We start from the raw sequence: 22,502 nt of genomic DNA, 5'->3' as shown, positions 1-22,502 counted from the left end.
GCTGCGGGTGAACACGTGTAGAACAGAGGTGGGCGTGAGTCTTGTGTTCCAGGCCGAAGACAAGCCTTTGTTGGGGACTTGACAAGGCTATGTGGTCACCTTCCTTCTGGACACATACATCTGGCTTACTGTCTTTGAAACACTTGGCTTGGTCTGGCCTGGAACCTACCAGGGAACATCAGGTTGGCTCTAGAGTAGGGTATGCTAAGACCTCTTAAGCACCTTGGATTCCCCTTTGTCTCCCGCCTTGGTTTGAATTTTCCTACCCCTAGGATCCAGGCCCCTTGATGGCTGTAAAGTCCCAAGAGGAAATTCAGAATTAAGTAGAAGGAAAAAAGGTGGCTCTTCTATCTCTGGTCCAGGCCCTGTCCTGGCACAGCCCAGTCTGACCTAAACATCTTGTGATGATGGACATCCCTGAACAAAAGCATTTTTAACATCTGAAGTCATGCTCTGTTTTGATCTATTTAGGTTTCTGTACCAAAACAAACTCCAGTGGTACGTAATAACAAATGTTACTAAATCCCAATTGTTACTAAATCCTACTAAAATAAAGAAATAAAACCCCAGAATCTTTATGACAGTCAGTCTACCTGCATAGACATCTGCATCAAGTTCTCTAACCACTTCCTGCCCCATATCTCCCACAGTCATAGGCTAACTTCACTTTCAGAAATGCTGTTCCTTCTGACTGGAATGTCCTTGTTGGAGAAATATTATCCATGTTACAAAATCCCAGACAGTCATTGGTCCTTCATACCTGTCCCAACATTCCCGCTCACTTTCTGTGCCCTGTGGTTCTTGTTCAGTTATGTACGACATGGTGGGCTACTCAGTTTTTACTGGTAATTTGACCTAACCTTGAGATCTGGCAAGGCTGAACCCCAAGGAAGAATTGCATCAAGCAGACTGGCCTCTGGTTATGTCTGTAAGAGATTGTCTTAATTGGTGATTGATGTGGAAGCACCCAGTTCCACTGAGGGCTGTTTCTGGCGGGGGGAGTGGGGGCACCTAGGATGTATAGCAAAGCTGGCTAAGCAGGAGCCGGAGAGAGTCAGCCAGTAAGCAATGCCCCTCCACAGTTACTGTTTCATTTCCTGCCTTGAGTTTCCTGCCTAGAGCGCCTGTCCTGGCTTCTCTCTATGGCAGACTGTTACCTGGAAGTGTAAGCCGAAATAAAGCTCTCTTGTCCAAGCTGGTTTGGGTCATGGTGTTTGCCACAGCAACAGAAAAGCAAAGAAGAATGATTCTCCTGTGAGCTGTCTCTGCTAGCTAAGGAGTTTCTCCAGGGCAGGATTGTCCCTTCCCTCTTTTTATGGCCAGCTGCCAGAATGCTGTCTCGTGCTTGAGCTGGGTCCCAGAGCCTTGCCCAGACAGGGCGGCCTCTCACCTGAATTCCGAGTTGGTGTTTTCAGGGGTGATAACCTCCTCACAGATCTTCTCCAGTGTAGGCATCCAACTTGTCGCCAGGTGGCAGTTCTGAAGGACCACCCAGGTCCCGTTTTGGATGGCTTTGTGGATCATTTTGGAAGCAATAGGGCCTTGGCCTTGGCCAAGGGAGATGGTCTGTGTTTTGGTACCTCCCATGCCAACATCATCTGCAAACTTCAGCAGACCTGAGGCCAGGAAGAAAGATGATTTTGAAAGAAGAGACAGCTAAGAGCAGATTAATAGCTATGATGCAGAAGGAGGGATGCATTGACATTTTGGGTACAGAAATAAACTCATTAGCCTCTGTTAACTGATCTGTCAGTATCTCTCTTGTTGGAACTTGAGATATCTGGGGGGCCTGTGAAAGGAGCAGCAAATGGCTCCTGTTTGGCATTTTCTCTAAACACACAGACTATGTATAACTCTCAATATTCAGTGTTTCCTGCTATGTAGTCCTGGATAACTCAAACCGCTGATCCTTCTCCCTCGGCCTCCCAAGTGCTGAGATGACAAATATGCCCCATGATGCCTGGCTCTGGCTTTGCACCCTTAAGGGACAGGAAGCTGGAACTAAGACTTACATATAAAGTTAAGATCCTCTTTGGGCTGTGACTTCAGGCTAAAAAGGTCAAAAATCATGGGCGCTATTGAACCAAAGCTGGAGTGAAAAAGCGAATAGATCTTCAGTGAGAATCAGAACACCAGGCTCCTCCCGCATGGAGATGAGGGATGTGAATTCACAGGAGTCTCTAGCTGGGGAGTTCCTAGCTGAGAATTTTCACATAAATTAAATCCCTGGAGCACCAGGATCTGCATGTGCAGACTTGTTCTGTTTGGGGTGGGGGGAACAATACATTTAAAAAAAAAACAAAAAACAAAAAAACTTTTTTTTTTTTAAATTGACTCTTTGGAAGGTTCACATCATGCACTCCAATCCTGTTCACCTCCCAGTCCCTCCATCCCCGTCCCTCACCCCTGCAGTATGACCCCCCAATTTAATTTAAAAAAAGATCAAAACAAAAAAACCTCAACCTCCCTCCTCCATCTTTCCAGCCCCTCTTCATTCATCCTAGTGGCATGGGGTGCTGCAGTGTGTCACACAGTGTCCCCTTTTGTCCAGTCTGCCCCACCCACAAAATGTTCATTGTAATGAGTCACTGGTGTGGTTCAAGGCCTCCGGCACACCATCGTCACTGGACCCTCACCGAAACTCCTCTCAGACCTCCAGTTGCAATGCTGAGTCTGGCGATGCTGTGGTTATTGTTCCACAGACCAGTCCCTTCACACATTCCATCAGGGCATGGATGGGACAGACGTTAGGGTGGGCCAACCCAAGGCCCAGGATGTGGGGCTGGGTGGTGGCTGAGCTGGTTGGTCTGAACCACTGGGACCACCCCTTAGACAAGGAGCAGAGCCATCTCTCCTAGGCCCACACCATAGGGATAGTTCTTCCACACCTGTGGTGAAAGGTGGGGCCACCTATTTTGGGGACACTCTTAAAACTCAATGAGGATTCCACCAAGTGACATAAATTTGGTTATGGATAATTTACTATAAAAGTATAAGCCACACTACGAAGTCTATCGTCTATCATAATAAGGGATAGTCAAAACACAGAACAACCAGAATTAATGTTCCAAGGGTTAGCTATGGTCTCTGAAGTGGGCCAATGGTGCTCCCTTGACTCATACACTGAAGTGCCAACCTCAGTTTCTCACAGTGTGACTCTGACTGGAGGTAGGTCTTGCTAGAGGCGACTAGGTTACAACAATATCTTTAATTATTAATCCAATATGACTGACCGATGTCCTTCTAAGAAGTGTATGAGAGCAGAGGGGAGGAGGCATGGCTGCACAGAGGGAAAACCATGTGAACACAGAGGATGGGCATCAATAAGCCAAAGGGAACTAAGAATTGCTACACATGCCTGTAGCCCCAATAGTCTGAAGGCTGAGGCAGAAGTTTCCTAGATTTAGGGCTAGTCTGGGTTACATAGTGAGTGCTAAGGCAGCCTGGGCTGGAAATACTCTACCTTAAAAATTAACAAGCAGAGGCCCAGAGAGAATGTTTCAGCAGTTAAGAGCATTGACTGCTCTTCTAGAGGATCCAGGTTCAATTCCCAGCATCCACATGGCAGCCCACAACTATTTGTAACTCCAGTTCCAGGGGATCCCATGTCCTCTCTTTTAGCCTTCTCAGGCATAGGCACTGCACACATGTGGTACACAGCCATGCATGCTGGCAAAAAATCAACACACATAAAATAAATATTAAAAAGCAAGCAAATACCATCTTAAATAAATTAAAATAAAAGCAGACACTGGGCATGGTGGTGCACGCCCTTAATCCTAGCACTCAGGAGGAGGCAGAGGCAGGTGGATCTCGGAGGCCAGCCTGGTCTACAAAGAGAGTTCCAGGACAACCAGTCCTATTACTCAGAGAAAAAAATAAATAACAAACAAAAACAATTTATAAGAACATCAATGATCCAAAGAGAAAAACCTGGAAAGAAATCACCTCAAATGCCTTGGTCTCGGACTTGGAGCCTATATAACTGTAAGAAACTAGGTTTATTGTTAACCCATCAGTTCATTGTACTTTTGTTACCCAGCCTTAGAGAGCAAGTAGTGTTAGGAAACTCCCATGGAAGAAATACATCTGAAAATAATAAAGATGGCATATTAACCAGAATGAAATTCAGAATTCTATTTTAAATAATGTACAAATTTGGAACAAAACAAATGGAACTATAAGGTTGGGCACGGCGGTGTACACCTTTAATCCCAGTTCTGGGAAAGCAGAGGTAGGCAGATCTCTGTGTTAGAGGCTAGCCTAGTCAACATACTGAATTCCAGGCCGGTCAAACAAACAAACAAACAAACAAACAAATATACAAATCCCAAACCAATCGAACAAACAAAAATCAAATAGAACTTTTAGAAATAGAAACTATAGTCATTTTGAGAGAAAGCTTTGATTGATAGAGTGGACTGGGATAAGACATAAATAGTCACGGTCAATTTTCAGCATAGGAGTTCAACACTGAGCCACCGATAAGCAGAAGGTTCTAGGCCCGTGGTACTTGTGTAGCCACAGCTGGCACCTGCCTGCCTGGGTTCATTTTAGTTTATGTTAGGGTGGAAAAATCACAGAGCATCTGCAAGATGACTGAACTGATGTATCGGGAAAGAGAAGGGCGCATTTCAAGACCCAGAAGGATAGGAATTTGAGGCGGTACCAATACTAGATAAGTGGGGGAAACCATGCTTCCCTGAAGTACTCGATGAGGAATTGAGGGGTCAGGGAAATATGAGGAATAGAAAAGCCCACCACTTTTTTTTCCATTTTGTTCAGGCTGATGCTTGGCTTCTCCAGAAACAAAAGTAAATATTTTTATTTTGCTACCCTGAACCTCCAGTATCTATATTATGAAGCGTTGTTTCTCGCACTAGGTACAACCTACGAAAGGAGTGGACAGTAAGGTGGTGGCAGTGGTTCTCAGGAGTCACGAGAACTGCTGACACTCAGACTGATGGTCCCTGCATACCACTGCCTGCTGAAAGATCTGGGGTTCCTTCAAGAATGGATCCTCAAGCCAGGTGTGGTGGTGCATGCCTACAATCCCAGCAGCTGGGACAGAATGAGCATGCATGATGGTGTATGCATGCAATCCCAGCACTGGGACAGCTGAGGCAGAATAAGCATTCAGTCTGGGCTGTAGAATGAGCTTGAGGTCACCCTGGGCCAGAGACTCCATCTAAAATAAAATGTTTCCAGGTCCAAGACTGAAAATATTCCAGATGTGTCTAGAATGGGTGGGAGTTCCAGAAGGCAAGGGGGATCAAGATCTGTTTGCCTTATGGGAAAAGTAGGCAGGCATGGAGGAACTCCCAGAAGCCATAGAGAGAATCTGAGCATCAGACAGAACAAAACAACTTAGAAAAAGAACCATGACGGCAGTGGAGGTGAACACCACCGCCTCTGAGATACCCAGTTACACTCTAGATATTCACAATGGCACCGAAAAGACCCCACAATCCTTCCTAATCCACTGTTCTCTTCGGAGGCTGGCAGGGGGCCTACTCAATATCCAGACTGCTGGTAAAAGAACACAAGGATTGGAGCATCTGTTTTGCTTGCCGCATATAAGCCACATTCAGAGTAAACCAGAGAGCTGACAGAAGGGAATCCTTCTCGAAAGAAGAGTCTCAGCTAATGAAGGCGGAGGGAAGGAAAGAATGAAAACATCGCCTAATGCAACAGTGGATGCTGGGAATGCTTCTTAAAGCTGCTGAAGTCTAAAGTCATGAAATTACCCAAAAGCTTTATAAAACAGAATGCCTGGATTTCACCCTAAATAGGTTTACCTAATTAGCCGAGCTTACACCAAAATTTTTCTTAACGCTCTCCATGTAACTCAAGGGCAACCAAAATTGAGAGCCATTCCATGAGATGAAAGGATGAAGGAAACTTTATAAGGGGAGAGGTGGAGGTTTGGAGAGCTGGCTTCTCTGGTCATGCCTGGCCCACAGATAGCTCATATGATCATTCCTGGCCCTCCAACAGTACATACATAAATATTATGCACAGAAGTGTTTTGCCTGCATGTATGTATATGTTCCACATGTGTGCCTCCTATCTAAAGTCTTCAGAAGAAGACATCAGATCTCCAGAATTGAAGTATGGATGGCTATGAGCCACTTCGTCAGTGCTGAGAACCAAACCCATGTCCTCTGTAAGAACAGTAAATGCTCTTAACTGTTGAGCCGTCATCACTCTACCCCCAATACCAACAACAGCAGGCACTACCAGCCTGCCCTCTACTTGCAGAACATCACCCACCAGCCTCACCCAGCACTGCTACCATCATCAGACCTTAGACCTTTGCCTTATTTCTCTGCTTCGTTCTCTCGGTTTTACTAGTTCTCTTTATAACAATTGACACATAACGATTGAATTAGTTGGAGTCATCCTATAATGGATTTATATGCTAGCCTACTGGACACCACAGGCTAACAAATAAATAGTACCAGGAATGGATTACTTCTTTTGGAGCTGTTGGCCAGATCCACAGACCCCCAAACACTGAAGGCTGCCAATGCAATTGGTTACCCTCCAATTGACATCAAGACCCTAGTGCTCAAACCACCACATGCTTGAGTTATAGACCATGGAAAAAAGCAAGCTAGTACTTACCTGGAAGCTTCTTTCCTACTGGCTACCTTCAATAGTACTGGAAGGCACTATCTGTAATACCTGAGGTGGTGGTAATGGTTAGTAATAATAATCTTAGCCAACTGTGAATCTTGCAAACTTCAATAAAACCTGGCCAGACAAGGCAAGCCCACTGGTTCAACAGTGACAAAACATCATGGGAGTAACCAATCACTTTTTAAAAACCAGATTTGAGTTCCACTCCACAAATGAAACCTATACCTTGCATCATACCTGATGGCTATGAAAAGATCATGGGTCCTAAGGGAGAACCCAATATAATTATTTTTCTGAACATAGTATTAAACTGACTCTTAATGACTTATCATTACACCCATAGATTACTACATCTCTCAACTCTCATCAGAGAAGCTTCCTTCTGAAGTAGATGGTGATTGAAACAGAGACAACTAGTCAAGGAGCAGAGAATGAAAGACTGTAGAATACTCACCCCTAAATGGAGCATCTACATCATATCTCCTCCATTTAAGGGTCAGGGACCATTTTGGAAGCGGGGTCAGAAAGATTATAAGAGCCAGAGGTGGTAGATGGCCACAAGGAAATCGTCCTTTCTAGACATAGCAGGGCAGTGGCATACATGAGCTCCCAACAGTTATAATGGCCCATGCAAGAACTCTGCAAGCTCAAGCCAGATCAAATCTCAGCATGGAGAGTGGAGGTAGGTGTGCAGTCTCACCCACAGTGGAGGAGCTACTGGCAACTTAGAGTGTCTGGGAAAGAAAGAGTCAGTTTTCTCTAAGAGTATAGCTGGTGGTAGTCAATCACTCTTCAGTGGAAGGCCACACACCCAAGAGTATATGGGGAATGCAAGTTAAACTTGGGTTTATTTACAAAAGAAAGAGGACACAGAGATGGTGGGTAGGATCCAAGAGGAATGGAGATGATCAGGACACATTGTATAAAGTTCTCAAAAAATAAAAAGTAAAAAAGAAAGAAAGAGAAAGAAGAAAAGAAAACCAGACTTAGGTGATGAAGACAAAGATGCTAGAAAGGGGTTGTGTTGTTCCTAACATGTTTGGTCCACACAGGAACCTGTAGCCACTTCACTTCAGCTCCCTCCTCTGTATTTCTCCCGGGCTTGAGGGTGCTAAGTTTTTCCTTGTCAAGAGCACATGTCAAACTCCCCAGCAAACACAGAAAACATCTATTTTGCCACTTGCATCCTTTGTACTATCTCTTCATTTGGCAACAAAGAAAAGAAGAGTGTGAAAATCTGCCAGAAGAGAAAGCAGTTCAGTTCATGTGAGCAGCCCTAAGAGGCCGTTCACTCGGACAAACTGTTTCTGGAGAGAAATATTGAGCTACAAAGAGGGGTTCTCTCTGGGGAGGTCAAGCAGAAAGATGGGCCTTAGACTCCACACCAAGCTTCTGGAACCTCAGCATGATTGACATCCTACGCCGTACCACCTTCTGTTGTAAGAAATGCCCTGTACACTGTACAGCGAGCAGCATCCTTGGTCTCTTTCTTGAAGATGCAGCATCCCGCATCTTAGCTGTAACCAGAAAAATGCCTCCAGACCTTGTTAAACGTGCCTGGAGGAAGCAAAATCCTATCTCTGTTGATCACATAACTTGCTGATTTTAAAAAACTGTACTCGGTGTTATTTATTCTTTAAATTAAAGATACAATAGAGAAAATAGTTCAAGATGAAGATACATTCAGAGCTAATGTAATTCTGAGCTTGGCCCTTATCATATTAAAAAAAACTGTCTGTCTATCTGTCTCTCTCTCTGTCTCTGTCTCTCTCTGTCTCTGTCTCTCTCTCTCTCTTTTTCTCTGTGTGTGTGTGCACAGAGAAGCCAGAGGTTCACCCTCCTCCCTTGTTTTAGACAGGGCCTCATGCTCACCGGTTTATTCTCGTCTACTCGTCTAGGTGGCCTGTTAGCCTCTGAACATTCTCCCATCTCTGTCTTCCACCTCTTCATAGGCGCATGGAGTTACAGGCACACAATGGACTGTTCATGCTTACAAGAGGTTCGGCGCATGGCAAGTGTGTTACCCACCGAGTGATTTCCACAGCTTACCCTTGTATTTTAAGGAAAATTTAAAAGAATCATCAATGTTTAAAAATGGTCAAGTTTTCCATCCCTGGATTCTTTTGAAAAATCAGATAATCTTGTGGATTTGGGTTCCCAGATGTCATGATTCCTGGGTGCTGACAAGGGCGGTTTTCCTTAAGAGGGAAATGAAGTTTTCACTTGCCTGATTCAGTCAAACGCTTTGCTTGAGCCAGGTTTGTGGCATACGTCTGAAACCCCAGTACTTGGGGACCTAAGTCAGGAACCTTATTAGTTTATTAAGGCCAGCCTTAAAGAAGAGAGTGGGTATAGGGAGGAACATCTCAGATGGTTGTCTTTCAACTCAAGGCCCACTAGCTTTGAGACACCTGCTGTCAACCAGCACAGTGTGGGAGTTCAGTATTTTTATACACTACTCCGTCCTTACCTGCCATTGGGTCTGCTCCTGGAGACAGTACGAAAATCAGTGGTGCACAACAACTGGAATCGTTGTAGGATCCCTGGAGATCAAAGGTCGGGGCTTCAATGAACACCTTTCCCATGGTTTCACAAATGAAGTCCTGTATGGCTGGGACCATCTTGTCAGGCCGCAAACATCTTAGGATCACCATCTTTTCCAGGGTTTGAAGGAACTTCCAAGGCGAAGGGAGAATCTCCTCGTGGGGCCAGGCTGAGTCATAGATTTGCTTCCATTCTTTGATATTGTGTTCCACATCTTCCATCAGACCTTTCAGTCTCGGTAAGGAGGAGGCTCGAACAATCTCACCCCAGGACTTCTCAGATAACCATTCAGAAGCTGGGTTGGGGTAGGGGTTATCCAGGGCCACACCTCCAGTTAGAAGGAAGTACCAAATCTCCTCGTTGATTGCCTTTTTTTCCTTCAAGAGGCCAATGGTCAGGAGGAGGGAGAAAAGCAGCTTGTCCTTCTCAAACAGGGAGCGGCACACGTTGTTGTAGATACTCAGGGTGAAATGTTCAATGATGTACTCGATGCGCAGGTCCAGCTCCTCGCTCTTGGTGCTGTTGGCTAGGGACTGCACGTAGAGGTTGATGAACCATGTCAGAGAGTACTGGTACATAGGCTCGATGTGGGCCAGGTCGGAGATACAGAAGAAGATGGTGGCAGAGTGAAGAGCCACAGGCTTGTAGCCCATCCGAGTCTCATCGATTTGTGTTTCTGTCACAGAGGCTATTTTCTGCTTCTCAGAGATTTCCTCTGACAGCACTTTGGAAGAGGACAGAACCTTGATGGCCGTCTCGTCTTCCAGGATGTTGCCCTCGGACAGGGAGAGGACCTCTAGAATCTTATCTTCGATCTCCTTTAGTTGCTTCTTGTTCTCAGCACTTTCTAAAATCAACTTGTTCTTTTTTTCTTCTAGTTCTGGCTTCTCCTTGGCAGCCACAATGCCAAGGAGTTGATCTTGGAGCCCCAAGGGTGTGATCATGAAGTTGAGGAGACAGACTTTCACGGCGATTTCAGGGAGATAATGCGGATTCCTCAGACGGGTGGTGATGTAGAACTTAAAATCCCTCGAGTATTCGATGATATTCTCCCCTAGTCTCATGTACTCAACCCCTTGTTGTTTGAATGTTGCCTTGAGCAAGATGGGCTCGATGAAGGCATCGAGCTCTTCCCCAACGTTCTCCAGTAAGACAGGGGTGCCGAACTGAAGGGCGTTTTCCAGGGCCCTCACGTAGTTGGTGTCAGATAACTTGATGACAGACAGCTTGTTTGTTTTTTCCATGTTTTTCACCCACTTATTGGCCTGTCCCTGAGGGTCAATCATCAAGGGCCAGCGTCTGGAGTTGGACACGATGATGCCGTTGTCAACAGAGAAGGAGTCAACAGGAAGCCCGGCTATCTGCCAGGCACGGATTTTTATGGGATCCCCTAAGGTGTGGCTGAGGCTGAAGTCAGTGGAGCCGGGAATGACTTTATCCTTACAGCAATCCAACCATTCCTTCTGGCACTGAGCCCGATAATCCACGGTGAAGGCACCCAGGTAAGCCACAGTCCCTGAGGACAGCAACACGTCCCCCGTCAGGTTATCATAGCGGATCCCCAGCTGGCGAGCCGCTTCTGTCCATCTGTCCTTCTCTCCACCAAGACCACTGATCAGCTTCTCCGCCCTGATCAGCTTCTGGGAGCAGATCTCAATATTTCCCTCCAGTACCTTTTTCTTGACGTTCATTTCTTCAAAGTCGTCATTCAGGGCCTGGAGTCTGTCTATCACCAGCTTCAGTTCCGCCCGTTTCTGGTTCAGTTTCTGCATCTGTATCTCCAACTTCCCTTCAGCCTCCTTCAGTCGCTCCCTTTTTGGAGCCACCACCTTGGCCACTCGGTCATAGACTTCCATGGCCCTCACCCACTTGCACAGGCCCTCACAGGCAGATGAAACATTTTTAATGACAGCTGGCTGGAAATCAGGGTGATCAATGAACCTTTCCCGGATTCGCTTCATGATGACGGAAGGGATGTTGTCTTTGTCATATGTCTTAAGACTTTCCAAGAACTTTAGATCACCAAGGATCTTTCTTGACACCCCCCAGTAATCTTCTATCATCTTACCTGTTCAGCAAAGGAAACAGGGATATAATGAGACATTTTGGTTGGGATGTAAAATTCTACAGAAGCTGCTACTTAAATGCAGGGGGAGTCAGGAGGGATTCTAAGCTCCTTGTCAGGGAGACCCAGGAAATCTTATCTTTCTCATCTATACTTTGTTCCATGGACTTGGGTCTTGAAAGAGTTTCCTTCAGTTCCTCCATGAACTCAAGTTCTTTTCCACAAACCCTCTGAGATAGAACAGACTTTATCTATCTATCTATCTATCTATCTATCTATCTATCTATCTATCTATCTATCTATCTATCTATCTATCTACCTACTATCATCTATCTGTGGACAGAGTCCTAAGATGCAAGCTCAGGCTGGCCTTGGATTTGTTTGTGCCTCAGCTTATGGGTGCTGAGATAAGACCTGGATAAATGTCACTTCTGATTCCTTCATCACTAGAAGGGACCACAGAAGCCATGCCCATGGGTGTATGTAGTAAGAGGCTGCTTGTTTGTTTCCGGCTGCTCAGGCCCGAAATAATCACACAGACACTATATTAACTAAATAAAGTATTGGCCTACTAGCTCTAGCTTTTTACATCTTAATTTAACCCATTTCTATTTTTATATTTTACCACAAGGCTCGTGGCCTACTGGCAAGGTTCTGGCTGGCGGCTTGCATCTTTCTCCTTTGGCAGCTCCATTGTGTTCCTTCACTCCGCCTTCTTTCTCCCAGCATTCAGTTTAGTTTTCCCCACCTAGCTCTATTCTGTCCTATCACAGGCCAATGCAGATTCTTTATTCATTAACCAATAAAAACAACACATATACTGAAGGACTTCCTATGGGCCTACATTAATTTCCAAGTTTGGGAGGCAGGTTGGACGAAACATAGCTCTCCTGCAATAGACAGTATGGCTAAGTGAGGTAGTAGTCTTGGAGAAGGAGCTTGCTCACCACCTATAGCCTGCTCAGAAAAAAAAATAAACAAAACAACAACAGGCCCTATTCTCCTAAATGCCCTCCCAGCCAACAGCTAATTAGTGATTTTTAATCCTACCCGGAGATTGTTCTCCATTAGCTGACATATTGGGAAAAAATTGAGAACTTCTTTGGTTTATGACACATCCCAAGCTGTGGCTCACAACAAGAACCATGTTTGAGACATAGTATGGAGTATAATATATCCATCCCTAAGTATAAGCCCAGCAACCATCCCAGTATTTTCTATGGAGGACTTGGTTTGCATTCTGAAAAATCATCTGCTCCATTGAAAGTCAAGGCATTCAAAGCCAACTCGGGTGCTCTTTTGTTCCACTGCATTATTTTCACTAGGTTCCAAGGGCTTGGTGAATAATATACATAGTTTAATGGTGGTTTCTGCGCTGATAATTGGAGTCCCACGGTAAGAACTGGCATTCATAACCTGGACGTGTTCTATCTCATTGGGTTTCAACCCAACCTATATACCTTAGAAGCACCAGGAGAACTTTGAAAAATACTTGGGTTCAGGTTATACCTCAGACTGATGAAATACATGTCTTTAGAACTGGGACGTGGGTTTCAGCATCCCTCGGGCTCCCACTGTGACTCTGTACCCCAGAAGCAGCCCTAAAGGCCGCTCTAGAGTCGGCTTCGGATGCTGGGGAGACTGTCCGGTGGGTAAAGTGCTGCTGCATACACAGAAAGGTGAGAGTTTGGATCCTTGCACTCATGTAAATTCTAGGCACGACAGCAGGTGCCAGGCATCCTGATGCTGGGAATGTGGAGACAAGGAGATTCTGGGAGCTCAATGACGAGCCCAGCCTAGTCATCAAGCTCCAGGTTCAGTGAGAGACCTGGTTTGAAAAGAATAAGGTGAAAGCAGTGGAGGGAAATACGGTGAGCTGGCCCCTGGCTTTCACAAGTGCATATAAAGGTGAGTGCATTTGCACGCCGTGTGCACATTAGCACACACGCGAGTCCACTCCTGCTTCACTGTTTCTCGTCATCTGTATCTTCTCCAAGCAGCTGCCACCCCAAGCCAGCCAGATGAGAAGGAATGACAAACAAAGGGAAGCAGGGCCCAGAAGCCGTCAAAGGAGGGGCTAAGGGTTTCTAGCATTTCAGAAGGAACACAGCCTAGCAGGGTTCCTCCGGGACAGGGACCTTGAAGGGAAAGTTCGTGGGCAGTTTTAAGGCACTAGTTGTGACATAAAGTCCTAAATCAGAAGCTCCTTGCTCTCTTTTGAGAAAGTCTCATTATGTAGCCCAGGCTGGCCTCAAACTCCCAGTACTCCTCAGTGCAGTGCTGGGATTAGAGACGTGAGCCTGGCCATCATGTCTGTCCCTCAGTTTCTCTCCTCCATCCCTTTGTTATTCTTTTCACTCAATTTTTCTGTCTCTGTGCCCTTTTGTTCCTGTCTCTAGCTCTCCATTTCCAATTACTGCTTCTTCTCTACTCCAACCACGTGTGTGTGTGTGTGTGTGTGTTCTTCCCACTGTCTCCCTTCTTTTACTCACTTTCTTTCTGTGTCTCTGTGGCCACGTGTATGACTCTGTTTCTTGATTTTCATTTCTCTCTCACCCTCAGCATTTTTGCCTTAAGTTTTCTGTTTCTTTTTTTCCTCATGATACCTCTTACCTTTCTACATCCCCACCTCTTCCTTTCCTTCATCTCCTTCCTCTCCCTTTCCCTCCCCTGCTGTTTCCTGCCTCTTTCCTCATTCCTTCTCACTTCTTTCCCTTGTGGCCACAAGTTTGACAATTCAGTGTGTGTGTATAGGAACGTGCAAGAGTGACCATGTCTTAATGATGCCTGGGTCCCTATTTCTCCTCTCTCCTCCCTCCACCCTTTCTGTATGTGTTCTGTTTCTCATTCTGTCAGTTTCCTACTTTCTCTTGGATGTGATCACTTGCATATCTGCAGCACCTGACCTCCATTTTTGCATTTTGCCTTGATGAAGCTCATTCCCACACACAGATAGCTGCATTTTCTCAACAGACTGAGTGGTTAAAGACTGGTCAGGAAACATTAACAAAGGGGCTGGAGATATGGCTCAATCAGCAAGATGCTTGCTGCACAAGCAGGGGGATCCAACACCCATGTAAAAAGCCAGGTATGGAAGTACACACCTGTAGTCCCACATACAGCTGGGGAAGCAGATATAGACAGGAGGATTCCTGGAGTTTCCAGGCCTGCCAGTCTAACTGAATTGGTAAGCACTAGGTTCAGTGAGATCCTGTCTCAAAGACACCCAGTGTCAACCTCTGGCTTACACTCATACACACACACACACACACACATACACACACTCATACATGCATATGCATACACCCATGTACACACATGAAGCATCACTAAGATCTTTGAACATATATGCACATGCTGAGACATCCAAAGTCCTCTAAAACCCAAGGGGTCCAGCGCAGGATGGCTTGGGGTGGGAGTGGTTACCAGAGCCGCTGGGATCTGGCTTTCTCTCTGGCTTCAGCCCCTTCATGACACAAATGCTCTCCATAACCAGCTTGACAGGGCCTGGTGGATTCTGCATGGACTTCACCAAGGTGATGTCAGCCGGGTTCAGGGTGTCAAGGGCAGCGAGTGCAGCCTCCAGTGCTGGCATGGCCTCAGCCAGGTCCCCCTCACATTCATTCTGTGGAGAATAGGGACAAAAAGAATGGGTGATCAGTGCCTGGGCCACAGGGGAAGGCAGAAAGGTTTCTGTGACCAGGTGCCCATAAGAGTCAGGGCCTTCTCCTGGGAGTTCTGTTCTTGAAGGCCTGATCTTCAGTGCCAACAGAAGGAGCTGGTGCCTGGCCTCTTACCCTGAACATTTGAGAACCTACCTGGCTCATTAAAAAACAATTAGGCATTGCTCAAATTGGGACAATAAATATTTATTTCAAATCTTTACAAATATTATATTTATGTGATGAGAGAAGTTTTATTCTTCTAGGTATTGTGAAATATATAAAAATTGTGTTAACTATGGTTAGCTTCCTATACTATACAGCACTAGAATTCTAGAATTAATTCTCCCTATTGGGCTCTACTTAGCACCTAGGATCTAATTCCTAAAAAAGGATTTGTGGTGTGTGTGTGTGTGTGTGAGTGTGTTTGCACACTCACATCTGTGGGTATGCACACATACCACCAGCTGTATGTGGAGGTCAATGGACAATCTTTGGGGTAATTCTCATTTTCCACCTTGTTTGAGCAAAGTCTCCTATAGTTTTCTGCCCCTGGACTTCTGGGAATCCTTCTGCCTCCTTTTTCTCGTATGTCCTTGGAGTGTCATGAGTGTTCCTGTACCTGGCTTTACGGCAGCCCCAGGAGATTTTATTCTTCTTGCTTTTTTTTTTTTTAAAAAAAAGATTCCTTCCTGAGTATTCAAATTGAACATATCTAGGATATTCAATCAGATGGATGCTGAGCTACATCCCTGACACTTTGGTTATTTTTTTGATGGCTATGACCTTGTTAGCACGTCTACTCTGTATCCACCACTTTCATTTTAAACCTACAATTTGTGTCTTCAAAAAATTAATCAGTGTTTTTTTAACAAATTCCCCAGAGATAGGAGGTAGCTTCCCATCCATTGGTCAGGATGGGCTGAGAGACGGGGCTCAGGCTTAGGGTAAACTAAGGGAAGAAATGAGGCAGGAGAGACAGGAGGTCAGGCATGGGTGAGCGTCTGGAATGTGCTGCAGATCCTCAGATAGGCTATGGTGGAGTCAGGGACAGAGTAAAGCCTGGGGACAGGGCAGACTGTTAGGCAAGCTAAGGATGGAAAGTGGAGATGGCAATTAGAGCTGCATCGAGTTGAAGACAGGGTTGAGGTCAAGAAAATGGAACAGAGGATGCTTTAGTCATTGTTTGCTAGTTTTCTCTAGGCATTAACCCTTTCTATCTGTTTTACTATTCATTTTGTTTTATATCTTGCTATTTGTGTGTGTGTGTGTGTGTGTGTGTGTATGTATGTGTGTGTGTGTACCACAGGGCTCACAGGAATGTTGGAGGACAACTTAAGTACTCAGTTCTTTCCATGTGGATCCTACAGATTGAACTTAGATTGTCAGGCTTGACAGCAAGTACCTCACCAGTCTCTATTTGTTAATTTAAACCTAAAATCAATGTAATGTACAGCATGCATCTAGTAAGTAAAGTGAAGCTCCTATGCTTCCTACAATGTGGATGGAGCATATAAACACCATGCTAAGTGAAAGAAGCCAAACACAAAGCCATCTGTTGTATGGTTCCATTTCTTTTCTTTTTTTTTTTCTTAAAATGTATTTTCTTTCTCTCTTCTTCTCTTTCTTTCCCTCTTTCTTTCTTTTTTAGTGCCTGGCTCTTTTTTCTTATTAAATTTATTTTTTAAACAATCTGTTCTTATTTTATATACCTATCCCAGTTCCCACTCTCTCCCCTCCTCTTGCTCTCCCCATCTTTCGCCCACCCCAGCCCCCACCCACTCCTCAGAGAGGGTAAGGCTTCCCAAGTGCAGTCAACAAAATCTGACACACCACTTTGAGGCAGAACCCCCTATATCTAGACCGAGAAAGGTACCCTTCCAAAAAGAATGGGTTCTAAAAAGCCAGTTCAAGCATTTTGGATAAATCCTGGTCCCACTGTCAATGGCCCCACAGACTGCCCAAGCCACACAACTGTCACCCACATTCAGAGGGCCTTGTTTGGTCCTAAGCAGGTCCCCACACTATCAGTCCAGAGTCAGTGAGCTCTCATAGGTCAGATCAGCTGTTTCTGTGGGTTTCCTCATTATGGTCCTGACCCCTTTGCTCATATTATCATTCCTCCCACTCTTGGATTGGTCTCCAGAAGCTTGGTCCAGTGCTTAGCTGTGGATCTCTGTATCTTCTTCCATCAATTGCTGGATAAAGAAAGGTTCTCTGATGACAATTAAGGTAGTCATCATTCTGACTACAGGGGAAAGGCCAGTTCAGGCACCGTCTCCACTCTTGCTTAGGGTATTAGCTGGGGTCATCCTTGTGGATTCCTGAGAATTTCCCTAGTGACATGGTTCCATTTCTATGAAGTGTTAAAATGGGCAGATCCAGAGTCAGGGTAGTAGTTATCTGAAGTTGAGGAGAGGAGGGATGGCTGCCAAAGGGTATAGATTTCTTTCTGGGGTGATGAGCATGTTCTAGAATTACACAGTGTTAATGTTCACACAACTCTGTGAATACACAAAACCATACGGAATCGCACAACTTCAAAGGGAGAACATTAAAGGCAAGGGCATTATACCTTAATTCTCTTAGAAAGAAAGACGCTTGCTGAGATAGAACTTCACAACTACGGGGGCTTTTTTGGGTTATTTAGTAACTCAAATTCCATCAAGGAAAAAAAATACCCAAGACCTAAAACCGAGTTAGGCAAGGGCATACAGTTGGTGAGTGCCAGAGCTGGGCTCCTAGATCCTCTTTTAGTGAACTGTTATCTGAGGGTGATCATGCAGTTATTACTGAAGGAGAACCTCACAGGAGAATCCCAATTTGTGAGAAACCTCACAATGGTTTGTGGCATGGTCTCTCTCTATCCCTGATGTCCTCAAATGTGCTGCGTACCCCAGGCTGGCCTTGGACCCATGAACTTCCTGCCTCTGGCTCATGAGTGCTTGTATTACAAGTGGAGGTCAGTTCCTAAGCAAGCGAAAGCAGCCTGTGTTGCAGTCTCTGTAACAATAAAAGTCATTTCACTTCCTCACAGCCAGGGGCCTGTCCACACTTCACACCTTTGCAGAGCCTGCTCCCCAGGGACAGAGCTGGGCTGCAACTCGGTTTTGCTGCCAGCTGGTTTGTCAGGTGGCTCTAAAGGACGGCTTGCTGGGAGGAATCTGCTGTGGGGATTCTCCACAGCGGTTGTGCACCCGTCCCCAAGCATTGCCGGGAACATCTCCAGCTGCAGATTCTGAGTCACTCGTTCTAGGTGGGGTCTGGCCATCTGCATTCTTAACTCTTGGGTGACTCTGTCAGTGGCTTTGTCGAGAAATACCACTTGACATTTCAGAAACACTGAAATCCGAGAGCAGGAGGAGGTGATAGACGTCCATGCCCAACAGAGAAATGGTCACTTGATGTGTGACATTCCTCCTGTCCATGGTCCCTGCGATGTCTCCATGAGGGGCTGGGATGACAGCTCAGCTGCTAAAGTGCCCACTGTGAAAGCACAAGGAGCTAAGCTCATGCCCCAGCACCCACATGAAAAGCTGGGCATAGTGAGGCAAAACTCATTGCCAGCAGACCTAGCTGAATGGGGGACCTCCAGGTTCAGTGAGAGATCGTGACTCAAAAAATAAAGGTAGAAACTGATTGAGCAAAGACATCTGATGTCAACCTTTGCCTTCCACACACTCGTGCACAGATGTACACACACCCATAATGACAAGTATATACACCACACACACACACACACACACACACAAATGAGCATACACCCATAAAGTAAGTACACACACTGCACATACACACAGATGTGTATACACCCACAATAACAAGTATACACACTGCACATACACACCACAAACACAAATACCAAGCACACATACACAAATGTGCATGCACACACACACACAGCACAAGCACATCCACCACACATACACACAAATAGACACATACCCACAATAACAAGCACATATATCACACATACCTCCACACACAGTATCTAAATGATATCTTGGAAAAGCATTCATCGTAAGATATTAAGGTAAAACAAAGTACTGTGAAAATCACAATCATTTCCATGAAAATCACAAGGAAGAAATTTCAAATTAGAGCTGAGACCTGAAAATGTTTCTAAATTAAAGTCTTTAAAAAATTTCATATGTGTTATGACACTTTGTATGATTAAAATCTTATAATTAAAAACGGCCCTCGGCTGTCAGCAATGCAGAGAACATCAAGGCTGTCAGATACGGAGCCCATGTGTTTTGATGAACTGAAATCCGTGTTGCGGTGATTATCCAAGATTATCCTCACTGGGGTGGAAGAAGTGATTTAGTAGTCCGAGAGGAGTCGGCCAGCTGTCCTTGTTTCTTTGTTTGGTGGGTGTATACGGCAGTCCCGGCTAGCATGCCTCTGCCTCCCAAACGCTTAGGACAGGTATGTGTCATGGCTGGCAAGAACCTGCCGGGTCAGGAAACTGCTGCACTTATGAATCAGGTGTTGGGAGCCCGGCCCCACCTCTTTCAGTTTCCAAATCTCCTCTGCATGAATTCTTGCTCGGTGGGGCCGCTAGTACGTGTTAGGTCCGGTGTCCCACACACTCCCACGCTGTCATCTTTAGAGGCTAAGAAGCATAGAGAAACTTAGTGGTCTTCTTGCAGAGGACCACCACAGCCTGTGCACAGAAAAGCCTCGGGGAAACTGTGGAGTGAGCCGCGGTTTCTTTCTTCTCCTCCCTGGGTGGCTTCCTCCACCTGACTCACCTCCAGGACTTGCAGGATTGGAGCTCAGATGGGCAGCATCAGACCCCGCCCTTCCCACTGAAACCCAAGGAGGCAGCTGTTGCCCAGGGCGTGGTGAGAAGTCCCTCTCAGCTCTTCATAAACCCCACGTCATTGCTCTTCTCTCCTGACCCAGCAGGTTTGCTGCTTCCCGTGGCATTCCAGAGCAGAACCCTGGCTGGGGCATTCCCTGCCAGATGATTCTGACACTTGGAGAAAAGCTAGATCCCACACTGGGTGGAGGGCAAAGAACAGCTGTTTCAGAGGACAACTCTGGCACCTGCTCACACTTTCCATACTATTTACGAACTTGCTTGTTTATTTACTTGTTTATAAATTTGTATGACTCTCTTGACTACATGTATGTATGTGCATCACACACATGCCTTGTGCCTGCGGATGCCAGGAAAGGGTGTTGGACCCATTGGAACTGAAGTTACAAATAGTTGTGTGCCCACCATGTACGTCCTGGGCACCTAATTCAAGTCCTATGCAAGAGCAGCTAGCACTGTTAACCACTGAGAAATCTCTCCAGTCCACGTTTGCTTGCATCCTTAGTACCTTCAAGGCGTTGATGTAGAGACTGAGGAAGGGGGCAGAGCTGGCACTGAGCTCTGGTGGCCTGGCTACAGTACAGAATCATGAGAGAGTTGTAGAGTCATACCCATTCAGGGGCCGCGCCATGGAGATGAGAGGGGGACCTGAACTGGATGGGGCTTGGTGGGCTGGAACACAGAGGGACAGCATGTTCTTAGGCCCGTGGATGGGTGCAACCCAAGAAAGCAGAGCCAAAGTTGTCAGAGTCCTATTTTATTTTCTAAGGAAAAAGCAAACAGTTCAGAATTTTTACTTGAAATTATCTGCGTTTTAAATGTTTACTATTTGTTACTTGAAATAAAACATCACCAAGTGTGGCTGTGACATGTTTACTTGCAATCCCAGCACTCAGGAGGCTGAGGCGACAGGACTGTGAGCTCAAGGTCCGTCTGGGAAACATATCAAGACCCTGTCTGAAAAAATGAATTGACCAAATATTCTATGCATCCCATGATACATGTGGTCTCTAGATGCCAGTTTGCAACCTCTGAAATCATGGTCAAATGCTGGGGGGCAGGGGCAGTCAAAGAACTTTAGGGTTGAAAGTTGATCATGTCATTTGGTGGCCTTGCTATTTTGGAAAAATCCTGTGTCATGATTGCCTCCTATGCCAGCTGGGAATCTGTGTGTGTTGTAGTGTATTTCGGAGTACTTAGAAGCATCCAAGACAATGAGCATCAGAGAACACAGTCTCCACGAGAAAAGGAGTTCATTTAATCCCATTCATTCCTATTTTTCCTACTAAAAATGTGCCAGTGCATAAAAGATGTTTAATAAATATTTGTTAAAATACTTATTTAATAATCATTTTACCACTGAGTGACCGCCCACCAGAATCTGGTTCCTGGCATCTGAGAGTGGCTAACTTTTATGGTTTCCATTGTGTCCTTTGTCTGAGCCACCAAGACCGCAAATGAACCAACTTTCACAACCTAGGACTTGGTGTTCATTGTGAATTCTGAGAATGGGGAGGGATCAGACTCTCTGAAAAACATCCAGCAGAGGTCAGGTCTTGGGATTCATTGGAGAAACGCCAATTGGAAGGCCTGTACTTTTCAGGAAAATGACCCATGGCCTATTTAGGACAGATGCCAGACAGACTGCCTCTTGCTCAAACTCATGCTTGAAAATGGCTGAAGGAATTCCCTGATTCCTTAAGGCACAGGGATAAATGCCTTAGCCTAAGTGCCCTGAGCCTGGGTTAGTGTAGATCCTGTTAGTGATCTACACTGCTTTGTGAGACCATTTCACCACTGACCCCAAGGCTAGCTAGCGATTCTCAGGTCCTGACACTAACCATTCGCAAGGTGGCTGTGATCTCCAGATGGAATCATGTACCAGGAGTGTTCTGAGACCTATGTAATGTCCCATCAGTGATAAGGAGGCTAGCTTCTGCCATCTGAATGTGTGCCCATTCCTGTTCAGGACTTGGTCTCCAGGATCAGAAGCACCTTCAGAGCCCTCTAGGTTCAATGTTCTGCCGTCTAAAAGACAGTCTTTGTTCTGTATCTACACACACATTTGGCAAAACTGAACAAAACTGTGACAGAGGTGACGAAGACAGCGTGGGGAGAGCTAAAGGCAAAGAGAACAGCTGTGTAGTGGCCCTGGGGAGAGAACAGCCAGAAGGCCACTGTAGCCAGGGCAGAGTGAACGAGGGGAAAGTTAGCAGGCGAGATCAGATGGTGCTGAGCCTTGGTTGGGACTCAGAGTGGGATGGAGCATATTTGGCCCCAAAGGCTCCTTCATTCATTCCTAACTCAGGATTTAGAAAACTCACCCACCCTTTCCGAGCATTCTGTGTCTCCCCTGCAAGGTGGGCTCAGACACATACGTTGGACAGGGTGGGCTCCCTCCACGGCACTCTGCTGGTCTTACCTTGATGGCCTGGGAGATGGCGGCGGCAGCGTTAGCTTCCTTTTCATCTGCCTGCACCAGCAGTTTCTTGGCATCTGCTTCTCTGGTCTCGGCTTCGATTTTCACCATCATCTTAGCGGTCTCCTCAGAGGTGAGGATGAGCTGAGGTTGAAGGGCCGTGAGCTCTACTTGCATGACAGCCACCTAGTGAGGAGAAGCGGACAGAAGAGTCAGTCGTGGCAACGCTGAAAATGGAAAGTTCTGCAACACTGGGCCAATGAGGAAAAAAAGGGTGGCTGATTCTGACATGGTCCTGGGCATACACTCGTCAGCTGGTTTTATGTTCTTAAGCTTTCTACACCT

At 45.8% G+C, this 22,502-nt stretch overlaps 1 protein-coding gene across 1 annotated transcript in view; it reads right to left on the bottom strand.

Annotated features, from left to right (window-relative positions):
* The window catches only part of Dnah3 (dynein axonemal heavy chain 3), a 162,490-nt gene that overhangs the window by 16,656 nt on the left and 123,332 nt on the right, over positions 1–22,502 (bottom strand). Inside the window, exons 50-53 of the mRNA XM_026781152.1 lie at positions 22,161–22,343; positions 14,678–14,876; positions 9,113–11,254; positions 1,391–1,616 (exon numbers count right to left, since the gene is read on the bottom strand). Coding sequence (XP_026636953.1) covers positions 1,391–1,616; positions 9,113–11,254; positions 14,678–14,876; positions 22,161–22,343 — 2,750 coding nt within the window. The remainder of the gene's footprint in view (positions 1–1,390; positions 1,617–9,112; positions 11,255–14,677; positions 14,877–22,160; positions 22,344–22,502) is intronic.

Source organism: Microtus ochrogaster, chromosome 8 (genome assembly GCF_000317375.1).
Source record: "Microtus ochrogaster isolate Prairie Vole_2 chromosome 8, MicOch1.0, whole genome shotgun sequence".
Classification (NCBI taxonomy): Eukaryota; Metazoa; Chordata; class Mammalia; order Rodentia; family Cricetidae; genus Microtus; species Microtus ochrogaster.
This window is presented reverse-complemented; position numbering and strand designations above follow the sequence as displayed.